We start from the raw sequence: 20388 nt of genomic DNA on the forward strand, positions 1-20388 counted from the left end.
GTGAGCAGCCAGAAGTCATTGTGCATGTTAGCACAAGTGACAGAGGTAGAAAAGGGGATGAGATCCTGCAGTGAATATAGGGAGTTAGGGAAGTGGTTAAAAAGCAGGACCTCGAGGGTAGTAATCTCTGGTTTACTCCCTGTGCCACGAGCTAGTGAGGGTAAGAATAGGAGGATATGGCAGATGAATGTGTGGGTTGAAGATTTGGTGCAGGGGGCAGGGATTCAGATTTTTGAACCATTGGGATCTCTTCTGGAGCAGAGGTGACCTGTATAAGAGGGACAGGTTGCACCAAACTGGAGGGGAACCAATGTCCTGGTGGGCATATTTGCTAGTGCTACTAGGGTGGATTTAAACTAGATTGGAAGTGGAAAGTGATCTTAGTAGCAGTGAGGCAGATGGGAGGCTAGAAGTTGATACAGAATTGAATGGGAACCAGAGCACCAGATCAAAAAATGGAAAGGATTGAGGGGAAGGTGGTTGTCATGACAGTAAGGCTGCAAGGAAGAAAAGGCAGGAGCAAGGTCACATACATGATGGGAAGGACAGGTTGAAGTGTGTTTATTTTAATGTAAAGAGTATTAAGGTTAAGGGTGATGAACTCAGAGCATGGGTCAGTACATGGAACTATGATGTTGTGGCCATTCAGAGACTTGGTTGAGAGAGGGGCAGGACTGGCTGCTTAATGTCCCAGGGTTTTGATGTTTTAGAAGAGATAGAGAGGGAGGTAAAAAAGGGGGAGGAGATGTGCTAGTAATCAGGGACAATGTCACAGCTGCACTCAGAGGGGACATAATGGAGGGCTCATCCACTGAGTCTATGAGTACAACTCAAAAATAAGGAAGGTGATGGGATTATACTACAGACCCCCCAATAGCAGCCTGGACATTGAGGAACAGATATGCAGGCAGATTAGGGAAAGGTGCTAAAACAACAGGATTGTCCCAGTGGGTGACTTCAACTTCCCCAGTGTAGTCTGGGACCTCTTTAGTGCAAGTGGGTTAGACAGGGCAGAGTTTGTTAGGTGCATCCAGGAGACTTTCTTGGAAGTCTCTTGACTTGACTTTCTATGTGGCTTGTCCAACAAGAAGAGGGGCCATACTGGATGTGGTATTGGGAAATAAGCCTGGCCAGGTGACTGACCTTTCAGTGGGAGAGCAGTCAGGAAAGAGCGATCACAATTGAGAGGAATAGATAGTGGACAGCCAGCGCCTCCTTCCCAGGGCACCAATGCTCAATACAAGAGGACATGGCTTTAAGGTAATGGGTGGGAAGTTCAAATGAGACGTCAGAGGGAGGTTTTTCACCCAGAGAGTGGCTGGTGCATGGAATGTGCTGCCTGGGGTGGTGGTGGAGGCTGATACGTTGGTCAAGTTCAAGAGATTGTTAGATAAGCATATGGAGGAATTTAAGATAGAGGGATACGTGGGAGGAAGGGGGTAGATAGTCTTAGGAGTGGTTTGAAGGTCGGCACAACACGGTGGGCCGAAGGGCCTGTATTGTGCTGTATTGTTCTATGGTTTTACGGTTTATGGTATGGTACAACTCCTTAACTTTTAAGATAGCTATTTTAAGGATAAGTATGGACCGTGTAGGAAAGTTTTAAACTTGGGGAGGGCAAATTATGAGACTATTAGGCAGAAACTAGGGAGAGTTAATTTAGAACAGCTGTTTTTGGGCAAGTCCACATCTGACATGTGGAGGGGTTAAAGACCAAGTTGAGCTTGGCAAGGTAAGGGAACCTTGGAGAACAAGAGATGTGAATTTAGTTAAGAAGAAAAAGGAAGCATATGTAAGGTTTAGGAGGCTAAAACTGAACAGGGCCCTAGAGGATTATAAATAAACCCGAAAAAAACTCAAGAGGAGAATTAGGAGAGCCAGGAGGGGCCATGAAAAGTCCTCGGCAAGTAGGATTAAAAAGAATCCCAAGGTATTCTGTACATACATCAAGAGCATGAGGATAACTAGGGAGAGGGTAGGACCATTCAAGGATGGAGTCATAGAGCAATACAGCACTGATACAGGCCCTTCGGCCCAACGAGTCCACGAAGTGCCCACCCAGTTAGTCCCAGTTTCCTGTGTTGGGCCCATATCCCTCTAGGCCCCGCCCCTCCATGTACCTATCCAAGTGCTTCTTAAATGATACTATTGTACCTGCCTCAACTACTTCCTCTGGCAGCTGGTTCCATATACTCTCCACCCTCTGCGTGAAAAAGTTACCCCTCAGGTCCTTTTTAAACCTTTCACCCCAAATCTATGCCCCCTAGTCTTGGAATCCCCTACCCTGGGGAAAAATTGTTACTGTATACCTTATCTCTGTCTCTCATAACTTTTAACATTTCTATAAGGTCGCCCCTCATTCTCCTATATTCCAAGGAATAAAGACCTACCCTAGCTAACCTCTCCCTATGTCAAGCCCTCTAGTCCTGGCAACATCTTTGTAAATCTTTTCTGCACTCTTTCTAGTTTAACCATTTCTTTCCTATAACAGGGTGACCAAAACTGTACACAGTACTCCAAGTGCGGCCTCACCAACAACTTATACAACTGCCATGCTTGCCTTAATGAGTTGAGTCATTAAGTTTAAGAATCAGGAAGTTATGTCGGTTATGCTACATCAGGAGTATGGTTCTATGGTATTGGATTCATTTCTGGTCGCCCCATTACAGGAAGGATATGGAGGCTTTGGAGAACGTGCAGAAGAAGTTCACCAGGATGCTGCCTGAAAACAACCCAAGTTTGTCCAACCTCTCCTCTATAAGGAGAGGTTGGACAAACTTGGGTTGTTTTCTCTGGAGCGATGGAGGCTGATGGGAGACCTGATAGAGGTTTATAAAATTATGAGAGGCATAGACATGAGAGGCATAGACATAGATATGAGAGACAGCTGCTATCTTTCTCCCCAAGGTCGAAATGTCTAATACTTGAGGATGTACATTTAAGGTGAGAGACGGTAAGTTCAGATGTGCGGGGCAAGTATTTTACACGGAGAGTGATGTGTGCCTGGGATGCGCTGCTAGGGGTGGTGATGGAGGCAAGTATGATAGAGGCTTTTAAGAGGCTCTTAGATAGGCACAAAGAATATTGAGAGAATGGAGGGATATGGACCATGTGCTGGCAGAAGGGATCAGGTGTCATTTGCTGAGTTAGGTCAGCACAACATCGTGGGCCAAAGGGCCTGTTTTGACACTGTACTGCTCTATGTTCTATGATTAATATATTTCCAAATCCTTTTCACATAATGACAAAACAAACAGTTTTACTAATACCCAAGAGTAAACAGCCTTACATTGAGCTACAGAAATTTACAGAAGCACAATTGGTAGAAGGGAATTGAGGTTGGTTCATCCACCTGTCCAGCCAAGGATCCCACCTGGCCCCCAGTACCTGTGCCAGCTGTGGAACGTTCCAGACCACACAGCCTGCACATTTTTTCTTTTTCAATTTTTTAAAATCAAAATCCCTTTTAAAGTGACTTCTGAATTGTTTCCACTGCTCCTTCAGGAATGCATTCAAGATTTTGATGAGCCACTGCATTAAGAAATCTCATCTTGCCTTGCTCTTTGCTTTTATTTTCTTGTTACAAACTGTCTTGCCCTGGAAACGCTTCCTTGTTTTATCCAATTCTTTCCTGATTTTGAGCTCCTCGTTGTTAATTGCTCTTAATCCTTTGGAAGTGCAAACACAGCGCACCCACTGGCTCTCCCTCATCTACTCTGCTTGTAACATCCTCACTAAATTCCAGTGCACTTGTCAAATACGACTTTCCTTTCACAAATCCATGTTGACTTTGTCCAACCCTGACACTGTTATTTCTACCATTTACTGCCATTTCCCTATTGATACTGATTTTATTCAGTTCCTCCCTTTCATCACCTCCTATGGTCATCAAGGTTACTTGTGACCCCTGAGTATGACTCCTGGGAATGCCTGACCCAGGACCGCTTAAAATTTTAAGGTGCACAGGGGTGGCATTAAGAACCTCAAGGCCATGTATCGGGAACACGCTGAAGCCCGATTGACTCCAGTAAATCACCCTCTGAATTTTCTCCATCTGACATCTTTCCTGAGCTGTGATGCCCCGAACCAGCAAGGATTAGCTCAGTCATTACACACATTTGCTTTTGAATCTGTTAGGATGTTTATATGGACAAGGATCCCATGCACTTTTTGTTTATAAAGAGGCTTTTAATGTCCTTCATCCTTCAACACCCAAGTTTCTAGGTTTCCATACCATCATTAAAACTGCATCAGGTCTCAGGAAGAGGCAAGTCAGCCAGATGCATGTTGTTACCAGGAGAACTGCGACGATTGCACAAATAATGCTGCAAATCACAGACCAAATTCGCCCCAGTGGACTGTAAACATGTGGGCTTTCTGTTGCTTGTGCCTGAGATTTCATGGAAACTATATACACAAGTTTTGGATTAAAATCCACATTGAATCTAGTTCTCAATATTTTGCCTGCAAGATTTAGATTGCTGTAATACCCAACATGAGTTTTTGACAAATTGTAGTTCCTGCTCCAGAGCCATTAGATCTCAAGACTCATTTTTACTGGAATCAAAGTCTTAATGCTGCATGGGAATCGGTAATTATCGGGGACATTATTAAGCTTGGTTCAAACAATGAAATTTGTCCCTGCTTTTTTACGTGAAGAGTTCTTAAAGGTACAACCAGACAGTCAACATTAACATTCATAGGTAAATGAGCAAGACTGATTTATTCAATTAACTTCATACTTTGCTTAATTTTTACCTCCAGCTCTCGAAGAGCATTGTCACACTCCTTCTGGCCAGGAGCCTGCTGGGTGCAGAGTGTAATCAACTGATTGATGCTCTCTGTGACAGCCCTGCAAAACATGGGATGCACTCACTGTTATTACTTCAACACAACTTCAACCTTGTCAGGCTGATTGATTTACGTGTCCCTAATTAGAGCCTTTGAAGCAAAACTTGGACCTTTGACCACAGGAGTCCCAAAGGGCTCTGGAGCTGCTGCTGTGATACAGGGAAAGGGGTATCCAGTCTCAGCACAACATTACCCTGCAAAACAGCAACATAATAAGGACAGATAATCTTTCTCAATGATCTTCACTGAGACAAAAATACAGGCCAGGTCACTGAGCAGCACTTCCCCACTCCCCTGAAACACTACTGTTGCACCTTTTAACTTCTTCATTGGCAGGACTTTGGGGGTCAAGGGTGACTTGTTTGCACTCTGGTTCAGTGGGTTCTGAGGTAGCTATCGTGCCACAGATGGGGCAGGAGGTATCAGATTGGGAGAGTGGGTGCAAAGTTTGTGAAGTGATATACTCCCTTCTGCTGTTTACACTGGGCTTCAGTGTGCTTCTGACTCATAACCTCATGGTTCTCAACACAGCACTACCTCACAGCTCCAGCGACCTGGGTTCAATCCTGACCTCCGGCACTACCTATGTGGAGTTTGCACGTTCTCCCTGTGACCACATGGGTTTCCTCCAGATACTCTGGTTTCCTCCCACTCTGAAAATGTAGTGCAGGTTAATAGGTTAAATTTCCACTGTAAATTGCCCCAGTACGTAGCTGAATGCTAGAATCTGGGGAGAGTTGATGTAATGTGGGGAGAATAAAATAATCAGGGTAGGATTAGTGTAAAATGGGTTCCTGATGGTCAGTGCGGATGGTGGGCCACAGGGCCGGTTTCTGCACTGTGTCCGACTCCATCGCCACCACAAACACTCCTCCTCCATTCCGAGGGTTTCCCTCACCCAGACAGTGGTGAACCTGCAGAATTGTCTACCACAGAAAACAGCTGTAGCCAAATGATTAAATATAAACAAGAGTCAGATATTATTTTCAAGGTTAAAGGGATCAAGGAAGGCTAAAGGGATCATCAGCCACGATCATATCGAAAGGCCTACAGCTCCTAACTCCCACCTTCTATGCTTTTACAATCAATGCGAATGTCACATTTTCCCAAGGAGGCTTTGAGCACATCCTTGAATCTTTTCCTCTCTCCGTCTGGGAATCCATTCCCGTTACTGAGCTTGGGATAATGTCTGTTTTCAGAGTCTGCTGTTGGCCATGCCCGCTGGAGCAGACTGAGTGGAGTTGGAGCCTGACACTGGAGGACACTGGCGTTGGTTGTTTATTCTGCCGGTGGGACCATTTTGTGGAGCCAGTGCCTGGAGATATCCGATGGAAGTAGCCCTTTCCTCAGAGGCATCTTGAAGAAGAGGGATCACTGCTGCCGATAGAACAGGAGTCTTGTGCCAAATCTGAGGTCTGATCTGTGAACACCCTTTTCCTCAGTTGGCCAAAGGCTGCAGCACTTGAAGGTGGTGCTGAGGAACCTTTTCCTACCCAATAGGAGACATTGTGTTGGTTTACACTGTCAACAGACAGATAGCAACATCCCCTTGGTGCTAACGTGGATCATGTGCTCAACTCCCTGGAGTGGGACTACAGAAAAGATTAATGGGATCAAATCTTCTACAGCAGAGCAGTAATACAATTCATTACAGTAAGTGGTGGAATACAATATTGGCACAAATCCCCAGAGTGAATTATTTTCTAAAGGCTCCTCTTTCATCAGCCTCAGACATGCAAATGTGACTTGAGAAAAATTGCAACATCTCAGTCAACAAAGGCGATCAAAGCAAGAGTCCAAACACGGACAATGCAGGGTCGGAGGGAAGGCTGAGCTGTACATTCCTAAACGTAACTCGATGAGGCAGGAAATTTAGACACAGAGTGTGTGAGCTCTGCAAACCAGGACACTGGGTTAACAGCTGGAGCAGTAGGGTGTGACAGGAACGTGAGTGAATCAAACACCAGACAAGGAGTTGAAACACACAGAGTGACAGCTAAACATTGATAAAGATAGGCGATGTGCTGTGGTAAATTTTGCACAACAATATCCCACAAATAGTGTGAATAGGGCCGTGTTTATTTAAGGAATTACTACTCTTTGGGAAGTGTGGTGGGACCCGAGGGAGTAGATGGAGCAGCTCAGTAGTGCCAGAGGACCGTCTACAATGAGTGATGAACTCACCACTTCCTGAGTGGGCACGAATGCCATGCACAGAGCCACGGCTGATGGGGGCACTCAAGTGTGGACCCACGTGGGGTTGCAGCACGGATAAGTACAATGGACACAAGCAGAACTTACCGAGCAGCAGCTGCCAGGAGGTTCTTGGCATTGGGTGCTGCAGGATCCACAGAAAGTGACTTGGCAGCAAGCAGCAGTTTGCTGGAGGCCATGGAGATGTTCTTCAAGTTACCAACGACCTGGATCTGACCCTCCTTTGTCTGTATGAAAACAAGTAAAAATGTTATGTTTATACTCAGGTTCTGAATAGTCTGGCTGTTCCTCAGCGGTCTGCTATTGGCAATCACACACTGCTGGCCAGTGTCAAATCAGCCCTTCTACAGCAGCAACCTCCGATCTGCAGTCATACAGCACAAGGCCATTCAGCCCATTATGTCTGCCCTGAAAGTAGTATCCAGTGAATCCCCATCTCCTCCTCTTTAACAATCGCCATTTCTTTTTATTTTAAATAATTTATCCAATCGTCTGTTGGAAATTAATACTGAATTTGTCAATTAGCATCGACTCTTTGGACTGATCTCTTCCTGGGCATTCCGACCTTGCTCTGATTCACAAAAGGGATCCAGGCCCTTTGTGCTGGGAGAGTGCACCTACAGTGTAGCATATCAGATACCTGTTCATTAATATCTTTCTTTCCACAATGCTGCTTGGAGCCTGACTGTCGGACAAATTACAAGGACGACTACCTGGCTCCTCTTTCAACAGTACGTGGACCTAAATGCCTCGAGCTCTACTCAAGGCAACCAATAGGGTCTCGGCTTAAAGCCTTATCTTTGACAATGCCCCAATACCTCGACACTCCACTGGAGCTGCAACCTGCCCCTCTGGTGGGGTTTGAAGCCATTGTCTTCTCATTCAGGACAGAAGAAATTGGGATCAGGGTAGGCCACTCGGCCCATCAAACCCATTCTGCCATTCATCATGATCTCATCTCCACTCTTGTGTCAGGTCTCCTGGCCCTCAGTTCCCTGATCTTCCAAATTAATCTAATTCCTCTTTAACTACCGCAATGATCTAGCCTCCACACCCTCGGGGTAAAGAATCCCAGAGGTTCACCAGGAGAGAGTAAAGAACACCAGCTGAGCTACAACATTGCTCACCACCCCACACAAAGGATGCTCCCTCAGATCAGGTACAGGGAATGATAGCACATTGTTTTCATTTATTCATCTTTTTGGGGATCTACGTACTGCTGTCAATTGTTGCCCATTCCTAATTGCCCTTGAGAAGGCGGGGTGAGCCAGCTGCAGTCCTTCTGGTGAAGGTGTTCCCACAGCATTGTTGGAGAGGGAATTCCTGGATTTAGATGAAGTTACAATGAAGGTCCAGCGATGGATTTGCAGGTGAGGGTTGTGTGCAGCTTGGAGGGGAACCTACAGGGGGTGGTATTCTCATGCACCTGCTGCCCTTGTCCTTCTAGAGCTTGTGGGATTGGGAAAAGCTATCAGAGGAGCCTTAGCCAGTAATTACAGTGCATTTTGTAGATGGTACCCACTGCAGGCACTGTGTGACATTAGTGCAGGGAGTGCATGTTTGGGGTATCGAGCAAGTCGACCGTTTCCTTCTGGATGCTGTTGAACCTTTTGAGACTTGCTGAGCTGCACTCATCCTGAAATGTGCATATTATTCCACGACATTTCTGTCTTGTAGATGTGTCAGCAATGGACTGATGAAGGGTCTCAACCAGAAATGTTTACTGTCTATTTCCCTCCACAGATGCTGCCTAACCTGCTGAGTTCCTCCAGCATTTTGCGTGTTGCTCCTCCACTCAGTGCTCTGACTGACAAAAGGCCAGTGTGCCAAAAGCCTTCCTCACCACCCTGTCTACCTGTGACTCCACTTTCAGGGAACCACGTACTTGTACTCCAAGGTCCCTCTGTTTGACAACACTCCCTTTGCCGTTCACTGTGAAAGTCCAACCCTGGTTTGACTTCCCCAAAATGTAACACCTTGCAGTTATCTGAGTTGAATGCCATTTGCCATTCCTTGGCTCACTTACCCAGCTGAAGGATGTGGTTCTACCAGAGGTGGTGCAGAGGAGGTTCACCAGGACGTTGCTTGGATTGGGTAACTTTATTTATTATGTGGAGAGATTGATTAGGCTGGCCTCGTTTTCAAAGAATCCTAGCGTCATACACCACAGAAAGAAGCCCTGTGACCCAACTTACCCATGCAGACCAAAGTGTCTTCCCTGAGCTCGTTCCATTTGCCTGCGTTTGGCCCATATCCCTCTAAACTCCTCCTATCCATGTCCCTGTCCAAATCTTTTAAACATTGTAATTATACCCACCTCTACAGCTTCCTCTCACAGCTCGTTCCATATACCCACTGCCCTCTGTGTGAAAAACTCACCCCTCAGGTCCTCTTTAAATCTTTCCCCTCTCACCTTAAACCTGAGCCCTCTAGTTTTAGATTTCTCTACCCTGGGAAAAAGACAGTGACCATCCACCTTATCTACGCCCCTCATGATTTTATAAACCTCTGTAAAGTCATTACTCAACCTCCTTCACTCCAGGGAAAACAGTCCCAGCCTGTCCAGTCTCTCCACTCAGGAACCTGGCAAAATCCTTGTAAATCTTTGCTGCACATTCTCTACCTTAGTTGTGTTCTTTCCATAGCTGGGTGACCAGGACGGCACACAATACTCCGAGTGTGGTCTCACCAACATCTGGTACTTCAGTAACATGACGTCCCAACTCTTAAACTCAGTCCAATGAAGGCAAGCCTGCCTTATGCCTTCTTCACCACCCTATCGACCTGTGTAGCCACTCTCAAGGAACTGTGTACTTGTACCCCGATGTCTCTCTGTTCAACACTCCCCAGAGCCCTGCCATTCACTGTCTATGCTCTGCCCTGGTTTAACTTCCCAAAATGCCTCACTCTGCACTTGTCCAGGTTAAATTCCATCTGTCATTTTTTGACCCACATGCCCAGTTCATCCAAATCCTGTTGTAGCCTTGAACAGCCTTCCTCACCATCTACACCACCAGCTTTGGTGTCACTCACAGACTTACTCATCATGCCACCTACATTCTCATCCAAATCACTGATATATATGAGAAACAACAGAGGACCCAGCACCAATCCCTGCAGCACACCCCTGGTCACAGGCCTCCCAAACAACCCTCCACTACCATGGAGAGAAAAAAATTTCTGCAGATGCTGGGATCTGGAGCAATACACAAAAAGTGCTGGAGGAACTCAGCTCAGCAGGTCAGGCAGCATCTATGGAGGGCAATAAACAGTTGACGTTTCAGGCTGAGACCCTTCATCAGGACTAGAAAGGAAGAGGGCAAAATCCCTCTTCTGCTTCTCCCCTCTTCCTTTGGAGTCCTGATGAAGGGTCTCGGCCCAAAACGTCGACTGTTTATTTCTCTCCATGGATGCTGCCTGACCTGCTGAGTTCCTCCAGCACTATTTGTGTATTGCTCCACAACTGCCCTCTGATTCCTTCCACCAAGCAAATTTGCATCCCATTTGCTAGCTTACCCTGGATCCCATGTGATCTAACCTTCTGGACCAGCCTACCATGCAGGAACTCGTCAAAGGCCTTTCTAAAGTCCATGCAGACAACAACTACTCCCCTGCCCTTGTTAATTCTCTTGGTCACCTGTTCAGAAAACTCAATTGTTTTGGTGAGGCACGATTTCCCACACACAAAACCACACTGACTATGCTCCCTGGAGTGAAGGAGGCTGAGGGGTGACCTGAAAGAAGTATCTGAGATCAGATAGGGGAGACAGTCAGTATGATTTCTCCATGGGAGGGGTATCAAAAACAAGAGTTAAATGGTTTAAGGTGAGAGGAAGGAGATTTAAAGGCGATTTGAGGCAGAAATTTGCTTTTTCACACAGAGAGTGTTTGATATCCAGAACTCACTGCCAAAGGAGGCGGGGGAATCAGATACAATCACTGTTTATGAGGCAGTTAGACCAACATTTAAAGAGGCAAGGCACAGAAGGATATGGTCCTAACGGGATTAGTGTGGATCGATGAAAAGTTCGGCATGGATGTGGTGGGCCGAAGGGCCTGTTTCTGTGCTGTAAACTTGATAACTGTATGTGCGCCTCAGTCTCCCCTGCCCTCCTCCCTCAACCTCTCCCCTTTGCTCTCACCACCCCTTCCCCTCACACCCTCCCATCCACTCCCTCTTGCCCTCTCTCACACCCCCTCCCCCACCCAGAAACACAGCTGGGAGGTGGGCCGTGCAGTGGCAGATGGAACTTAGTCCAGGGAAGTGCGAGGGATTGTACTTTGGGTTGCCTATTACTGGCTGGACATAAACAGTAAACAGCAGGGATCTTGGAAGTGTTGACGTACAGAGGTAGATGGGGGTGCAAGTCCATACCCCCTGAAAATGGCAACACAGGGAGATAAAGGAGCAAAGGAGACATTTAACGTGCTTGCCTCCATAGGCAGGGGTACTGGGTACAAAAGTTAGATGTCATGTTGCAGCTGTACAAGATGTTCATGAGGCCACACTTCTGATCACACCACAGGAAGGATGTGGTAGCATGAGAAAGAGTACAGAAGAGATTCATCAGGATGTTGTCTGGAATGCAGGGCTGTAGTTATAAGGAGAGATTGGACAGGCTGGGTTTGTTCTCACTGGAATGTAGGGGGCTGAGGGAGGATCATAAAGTTATGAGGGTCACAGATAAGGTGGATGGTCCCCAGGGTAGGGGAGTCTAAAACTAGAGGGTTTAAGGTGAGAGGGGAAAGATTTAAAGGGGACCTGAGGGGCAACTTTTCCACACAGAGGGTGGTGGGTAAAGGGAACGAGCTGCCAGAGGAAGTGGTAGAGGTGGGTACAACTGTGATAAAAGACATTTGGACAGGTACATGGATAGGAAAGGAATAGAGGGATATGGGTCAAATGCAGGCACGTGGGATTAGCATCGATGGGCATCTCTGTCAGCATGGATGAGTTGGACCGAAGGGCCTGTTTCTGTGCTGTGTAACTCTGTGACAACAAAACAAAGTTTGTCAGCATGCCCAGTTGTCGGGCAGTAGTCGATGTTGCCACCTATCACCAACTCCCACCCTGAACCCGAGATCTGGAGCATTGATCTGTGTCAGGATGCCTACAAGCATCCAGATGTTACTGTCTCCCACCCCTGCTGGGATTCAAACCCTTGGACCTGTGGGTTCTGATCCAGTGTTGGAACCACGGGCTGCACGGCTTACCTGAGCCTGTCCAGCCATTTCAATCCCCGCGTCCAGAAACTCATCAAAATCTTCACTGAACTTTCCAGAAGCAGCGGCCAGCTGTCGGCTGGTTCCTCGGGATGCGTGGACCACTTCGCCCGCTGACTGGTTCAGGTCGGCTGCAGCTTGGTTCAGTTCACTCTGCGCTTCCTGGAAGCTCTTGGTGCTTGGTGGCAGCTTGAGGGAGGGTGAGGGAGGGGTGGGAGGGTCGGTGAGGGTTGCAAAAAGAGACAGAAGGTCATTAACCCATTTATTTCTAGTCAGGCATCAACAAACCTCAACGGCTGAAGTTGCCATAAACATCAGCCATCAACACAACCACACTAATTGCGCGTGAAAGCAAATTCCAATGGCTGCAGCTTGTGCATCGCGGAGGATCAAGCACTGTTTCAGTAATCAGAAGCCTTGGCTCACTGGGTAAGGCACGTGACCACACGACACTCGAGCTGCAGTGTGATGTTCAGCAAGGGTGGAAACTGTGAGACTTTATTCAACCAATGTCTGCTGGGCTCACACTGTGCTGAGGGAGCTTGGTGACCAGTTGTTTACATCAGAGCTGTGAAGAGGAGATAAAAACATCTCATCTGTGCAGTACCGAGCCTCTCCATACAGCGAGGAGAGTCAAACCTGCCACAGGCGTGGCACATACACCCCAGTCACACGGAGAGAGGATCAGGCCCACTCTTGGTAGGGTCAATAAATCCCCACAGGTCAGCCGCAGTTTTACAGCAAGGGGAAGGTGCCATCGGTGCCTGTGGTGTGAGCTCTGTAGTTTATATCATTTTATTAACGAATAAATGAAGAAAGAGACAGACAGACGTCAGTTCCTTCCCAAGGACAGACCCACACAGAACAGTTTAGAGCTCTGGGGCAATACCTCTGGAGAGGTGTTTATAGGGTAGATAGTCAGAGGCTTTTCCCCAGGGCTGAATTGGTGGCCACAAGAGGACATAGGTTTAAGGTGCTGGGGAGTAGATATAGAGGAGATGTCAGGGGTAAGTTTTTTACTCAGAGAGTGGTGAGTGCGTGGAATGGGCTGCTGGAAACGGTGGTGGAGGCTGATAAAATAGGGTCTTTCAAGACACTGTTAGATAGGTACATGGAGCTGAGTAAAATAGAGGGCTATGGGTAAGCCTAGTAATTTCTAGGGTAGGGACATGTTCAGCACAGCTTTGTGGGCTGAAGGGCCTGAATTGTGCTGTAGTTTTTCTATGCTCTATGTTCTATTACTTAAATCTTACCGAGTCAACCAGCAGTTTCTTGCTGGACTCTCCAATACTTTTAAGTGCCATGTCTACATCCTTCTGCCCAGGTAAACAGTTCACACAGTTGTTCAGAGAGTGAGACACAGCCTTTGCCACCTTTGGAAACAAAAAGAACAACGTTTGTGCCATTGTATTGATACCAGAGCATTGTGTTTCGATGATCAGTAAAAAAACAGATCAATCTGATGTTCTGTTGGCCCAGGAGCACATTACATCAACAAAATGTGTCTCTGTCCAAGACAGAACTGCCAATTGTTCAAACAAACTACCACCTCCCGATGAGGGATGAAGCAACAACTTCCCCTTGTAGACCACTTTTGTTCAAGCAGAATGGTGGATTGTACAAAAGCACTCAATGGCACACAAAAGCAGACATTAGAACAGAACTCAAAACCTTGGTCAGGGAGGAAAGCTTTAGTGAGCATTTGAAAGAGACTGGGAGGTGCAGGAGAACAGTCGGGATTCCTGACGTCCAAGGGCACAGCCACCAGGCTGCAGGAGTTACATTTTTGGGATGTCCAAGACAACAGAACTGGATGTGGTGGAGGGACTAGCCCGGGGCTGGGGGGGTGGGGGGGGCTCGCGTGGGGTCACACAGGGTTGGAGACGGAGAGTGACACAGAATCGGGGGTGAAGGGTCACAGCGGTGGGGGGGGTCACAGGGTTGGGGGTCGAGGGGTGAAGGGGTTAACGTTGGGTTCAGCTCAGGTTTGGCTTCCGATGACCAGACCCGTGGAAGCATGTCCCACGCATGCTGCTGACGTGCCGACCTGCGCCAGCCGTTGCTGACTCTCGGCATCACCCGGTGAGGCCAGTGTCTGCTTGGCCTCCTGGATCAGCAGGGCAGATCCGTCCATCACATCGCGCGCCGTGTCCAACATGGAACTCTGCGCGGGCGGGCTGTCGGTGGAAGCCGCCACCCCACGAGCAGCCGAGGCCAACGTCTTGAGGGCCTGTGCGGTTTCCCTCGCCGCGATCCCTGAGGACAGAGCACAGATCCCATCAGTCACCTCACGTCAGCAGTGTTCATGCCCTGAAGGTCCACTTCCAAACCACACATCCTCACCACCCAACACCCTGCCCCCGCTCCAGGAAAGCTCCTTGCCCACCCAATGGCACTAGAGGTTCAGGATATCTGGCCTGGTGACACACTGACCGTGCGCTGAGCAAAGACCAGCTTGGTCTGCCTTCCCAGAATGGCACAAATAATCTGATGTCCAAGTTAAGGAGTGTCAGTGCCCAGCAACCAGGTTCCCGCATCAATGCAGATCTCTTGGTTTGGTAATTGGTTTGGCACAACAATGTGGGTCGAAGGGCCTGTTCCTGTGCTGTACTGTTCCACGTCCTACGTTCTTCACGTCTCAGGATTTACTTCTAGAAATTCAAGGCACTGCAGTGCCATTTCCCTAAGTGACCACACACAGCCTGAACCTGTCCCCACAGGAATGGAGCCTCAAGGGCAGCACATCCGTGGCTCGGTACAAAGTGACCTTGAAAGTGCCCAGGGGAAATGTTTGACACAACACATCAATTGACCGACATGGGAAGGAGCATCACTGGACCTTGTCTTGGGAAACTAGGCTGGTTAGGTGCAGGGAGAGTCAGTAGGGGAGCAGCTCGGAGATAATGACCATAACTTTGTGTTTTGAAATGCTCATGGAAAAGGACAGGGAGGGACCAAGAATAAAGTTCTTAAATTGGGGGCAGGCCAAATAATTTAAATTCGATGGGACCTACCAAAGGCAGACTGGGGTCATCTACCTGCAGGTAAGTCTACACATACACGGTGTTCACATTCAAAGGAAAAATAGCAAGAGTTCAGAGCCAACATGTTCCTGTAAGGGTAAAAGCCAAGGGAAACAAGTACAGGGAACCCTGGATGTTGAGGGATACTGAGGGTTGGATAATGAGAAAAAAGGAAGCATGTGACAGGCACAGGGAACCAATGACGGGGGAGGCTGTCAAGAGCACTGAGAAGGTGTCACACCGGTCAGCATGTATGTGTTGGGCCGAATGGCCTGTTTCCCTCCTGTACGATTCTATATGAGGGCGGAGAGCTAATACTGAGGAATAGAGAGCCTTTAGTATTACAACAGGATAATACTAGAGTGATGCATGTGGGAAGCAATAACTGTGTGAGGAACTGTCGCCTCTGATGTGGTATTAGTTATTGAAAAAAATTGTATAATTCAAATCCAACAGTGTCTGCTGTTCATGCAGCTGCCTTGGCCACTGCTCAGATAATCACCCACCTGTGTAGTGTTCATTGCCCTGAGCTGCACAGGTAAGAAGCTGTGCCATGGAAGAGCCAACGGCCTTGGATGTACTTCCCAAATCTTGAGCACATTTCTCCAGCTGAAAAGTTAATAAGGGTTCCATCACTGCACAGATCCAACACTGACGAGCCATGTATCATGGCTCCAGAATTTATAATGTTGAAGTTATTGGCTCATCTTAAGACCATGACTTCAGTATGTTTCACATTCACAGGAAGTGGTGTCAGGGCAGAGTGTGCACTTAATACTCATCCTCAGCACATCTTGCCTGAGCCGTTGTGTGCAAGTTCAACAACACTGAAGAAGTCTGACACCACCACAAAACTGCAATCTGCTTCACTACAACTTGTTCTCATTTTAAGGACATGAGAAATGGAAGCAGCAGGGAGAGAACGCCCAGCCATTGCACTGATCATGTACAGTGTCCACTTCATTGGTCAGTCAGCATTCCCTGTGTTCCCTCGATCTGCTGATCTCACACTGTTGTCAATTCTCAGAGCCTGTAACCTTTGGTTAAACACACACTCAATCATCAGCAGTGAGCTGTTACTACCGGCTCTGTTAACTTCAACATTGACTACATTAAACCTTTGTCAGTAGCATCTTCCTATCCCCACGAACTCTGGATGGCAGAGGCATTCGAGTGCCACCGTGTAGAGGCTCTCCTGCAAGTCACCATCCTGACTTGAAAATATTTTGTCATTGCTTCAAGTCTGCTGTCAGTTATCGAATGCCAAAATTCACTGAACTGTGGGGATATGTTGACCAGAAGGAATGCAGAGGGCAATGGGTTATCATCATCTTCTTCAGCATTCCCTCAGGATTAAGGATAACTTACTTCTACGCTGCTTATGTGAATCCTGACGTGGCTGATGGGGTTAATGTCGGAACCACAGACTCTCCTCTGATGGCAGGTGATGGCCGACAGGTTGGGGGGTGAGTGGCTCGTGTACTCCCAGTGAGTGGCCCGTGTACTCCCAGTGCATGGCCTTGGGGTTCTCACTACAATACCAAACGCTCTGGATAGCTGGTGTGCAGTTCATATAGAATTGAACCACACAACTATCCTCCTGACCAGGCCAAAGGTATCAGACAAGCGTAGACTGGAATCTGCTCACAGAAGACAAAATCACTAGACGTAGTGAGGAATTACATCATCAACTTGCGGACGTACAGTGTGTGCCCCGGATGGAATTCGAGTGAAGGGAATGTGGACCTATCGCGGCAGAGATCTGGCGGAGGGAACGGATTCCCCAGCGTAGAGGGAGCTCCATCCAGAGACTTCATCACTGAAAATGTGATGCCGGTGTTAGTTCTGAATTTACACGCTCAACGTGGAGGCTGTGAAATACAAGATCTACATTGCTTATAGTCCTAAAGAACATAATCCCCTTCACTTCGCAACTCTTCCTCTTCAGCCTGCTGTACATCAAACAAAGAAAAAGGCACAGGGCCAGCCCACAGTATCCTCCATCTTGGACCCATCCTGATGGGCCCCTGCGATCTACCTTCAGGAGACACTCCCAGATCAAAGACTTGGCAATGTGACTTAATCTGAACCCAAATTCCAACCACCATGGAAGCACACACCAGTGAACAACACATGGCTCACCGACCTACTGCACACGGATGAACGATACACACGCCCACTGCACACCAGTGAATGCCAGTCAATGCTACCCGGTCCCAGGTGAAAACCACACCGCTCCTCACCCACTCCTCATCACTTTCTCTGTTACATTGACGACTGTATTGGTGCTCTTGCAGAACTCATTTTTATCACCTTCACCACTAACTTCCACCCTGCTCTCAAATTCACTTGGACCATTTCTGACACTTCTCTCCCTCTTCTAGAATCTGTCTCCATTTCAGGTGACAAACTATCCACTGACATTTACTACAAACCCAATACACTTCCTGACGTGGCGAGAACAAGCACAGACTTGGTGACCGGTTCGCAGGCCGCCCACGCTCCACCCGCAGTGTGCCCACGCTCCGCCCGCGGAGGCCATCCCGAGCTCCATGCCAATTCAACTCCTCTTCCCATTCCCACACCCACCTGTCCATCCTTGGCCTTCTCCACTGCCAGGGTGAGACCCAAAGCAAACTGGAGGAACAACACCTCATATTCCACCTGGGCTTCCCCTTTTCCTATCTTCAGTCTGAAGAAGGGTCCTGACCCGAAATGTTGACCGCCTGCTTTTCTCCACGGATGATGCCTGGCCTGCTGAGTTCCTCCAGCATCATCGTATTGTGTATCCAATTAGCCAGCTCTCCCTAGATTCCATGCGATCTAACCTTCCAGAGCAGCCTACCACGTGGAATCTTATCAAAGGCCTTACTGAAGTTCATATAATCTATGTCTAGCACCCTGCCCTCATGTGTCTTGGTTACACCATCAAAAAACTCAAATCAAGTTCATAAGACATGACCTCCCACGCACAAAGCCATGCTGACTACTCCTAATCAACCCGTCATTCCAGATGTACGTATATCTTATCCTCAGAATCCTCTGCAGTAACTTACCTACCACAGATGTTAGGCCTACTGGTCTTTAGTTCCCAGGTTTTACCTTACCATCAATCATCTAACCCCCTATCTAACCACTCCCCCTCTCCTCTTTTTACTGGCCATCTATCCTCTCCATTCTCAGTCCTGGTGCAGGGTTTTGACCTGAAATGTTGACAATTCCTTCCACCTCCCCCCCACCACCGCCCCCCAACAGACGCTGCTCGACCCGCTGATTTCTTCCAGCATAGAACAGTACTGCACAGGAACAGGCCCTTCAGCCCACAATGTCTGCGCCAACCATGGTGGCAAATTAAACTAAATCTCTTCTGCCTGCACACGGTCCATATCCCTCCACTCCCTGTACATTCATGAGTCTATCTCACAGCTTCTTAAACACCATTATCATATCTGCTTCCACCCTCCCCGCCAGCCCATTCCAGGCACCTACCACTCTCTGTGTAAAAAAACTGACCCCGCACATCTTTAATCTTTCCCCCGCACCTTGAATGCATGTCCTCTAGTAGTTGACATTTCTACCCTACGAAGATGCCTCTCATCATCTTATAAACCTCTATCAGGTCTCCTCTCAGCCTCTGACATTCCAGAGAAAACCATCCAAGTTTGTCCAACCTCTCCTTATAGCTCAGACCCTCTAATCCAGGCAGCATCCTGGTAAACCTCTTCTGCACCCTCTCCAAAGTCTCCACATCCTTCCTGTAATGAGGCGACCAGAACTGCACACAGTACTCTAAGTGCAGCCGAACCAAAGTTTTATAAAGCTGCAGCGTGACTTCCTTACTTTTATACTCAATACCCCGACCAATAAAGGCAAACATGCCATACACCTCCTTTATCACCCTAACTACCTGCGTGGCCACTTTCAGGGATCTATGGACTTAGACTCCAAGATCCCTCTGTACTTCAATGCTGTTAAGGGTCCTGCCATTAACCTTATACTTACCCCTTACATTTGACCTGCCAGAGTGCAATCCATCACACTTGCTCAGATTAAACTCCATCTGTCATTTCTTTGCCTACATCTGTTACTGATCTATATCCTGTTGTACCCTTTGACAGCCCTTTACACTGTCCACAACCCCACCAATCTTTGTGTCGTCTGCAAACTTACGAACCCACCCACATTTTCATCCAAGTCATATATATATTGTTTGTTTGTTGCTCAGATTCCAGCATCTGCAGACTCTTGTGTCAACATTATATGTGTCCTCAGCCAGAGTCACATCTCTCAGCATCAGAAGCCTGAGTGAATCTTCCAATCCACACACAGCCATATTCGGAGACATGCTGATACGGAGCAGATCAAGTTGTTGAGAATAATCCAGGAAAGGTCTCAGATGTGATGCTCCCAATGACAGCAGCATGACATCAGGATGATCGAAGCTTCACTGGTTACTGCAGCTCCCCAGCAGTTCGAGGCTCTGTAGTTTGGGTGATGAGACAAACCTGTCCACTTCCAATACCAACCACTGGCCCAGCACCCCCAGCGAAGTGGCCAAGCGTGCCCCTGTGCACCATTCTTCACTGGTGATGATGGAAGGCATGTGGATGGTGCAATGTCACACAATCTACCTCCATGGGAAAGAACCAGAATGGCTGGAGAAGCCGGTCGAACTCACCGTTTCCCCAGGCAGCGGTTTCAGTTGTCCATCCACTGCGGCCATCTTGGCATCCTGGAGTTCATTCCTCAACGTCTGCACTGACTGCAGAGCGGAGTCAATCTCCATGGGCCCACAGGCTTCGTGAGCCTGTAGTCAAAAGAATCAAATACCATTTCCACATTATATTCTTTAGCTAAGGGCACTTTCACTCGCAACAAATGCAACTTCCCTCCCATCACCAACCTTTTGAACAGACGTCCGCAGCTCAGCCAGACTGGTGGCAAGGTTCTTGGCACATTGTCCCAGCTGCATGGCAGCAGCCTGATCTGTGACCGTCGGCACAGCCGCTTTAGCAGAGGAAACCATCTTACTTCCAGGCTGGAGAAACACAAAGGTACAGTTCAGCAGGGCAGACGT

General features: G+C 47.8%; 1 protein-coding gene across 3 annotated transcripts in view; it reads right to left on the reverse strand.

Annotated features, from left to right (window-relative positions):
- tln2b (talin 2b) overlaps positions 1-20388 on the reverse strand; it is a 246086-nt gene that overhangs the window by 62231 nt on the left and 163467 nt on the right. For all 3 annotated transcript variants that reach the window (XM_052042407.1, XM_052042408.1, XM_052042409.1), the window contains exons 25-32: positions 20215-20349; positions 19990-20118; positions 15818-15920; positions 14336-14544; positions 13542-13661; positions 12280-12477; positions 7153-7292; positions 4759-4852 (exon numbers count right to left, since the gene is read on the reverse strand). In XM_052042407.1, coding sequence (XP_051898367.1) covers positions 4759-4852; positions 7153-7292; positions 12280-12477; positions 13542-13661; positions 14336-14544; positions 15818-15920; positions 19990-20118; positions 20215-20349 — 1128 coding nt within the window. The remainder of the gene's footprint in view (positions 1-4758; positions 4853-7152; positions 7293-12279; positions 12478-13541; positions 13662-14335; positions 14545-15817; positions 15921-19989; positions 20119-20214; positions 20350-20388) is intronic.

Source organism: Pristis pectinata, chromosome 32 (genome assembly GCF_009764475.1).
Source record: "Pristis pectinata isolate sPriPec2 chromosome 32, sPriPec2.1.pri, whole genome shotgun sequence".
NCBI classification, from domain to species: domain Eukaryota; kingdom Metazoa; phylum Chordata; class Chondrichthyes; order Rhinopristiformes; family Pristidae; genus Pristis; species Pristis pectinata.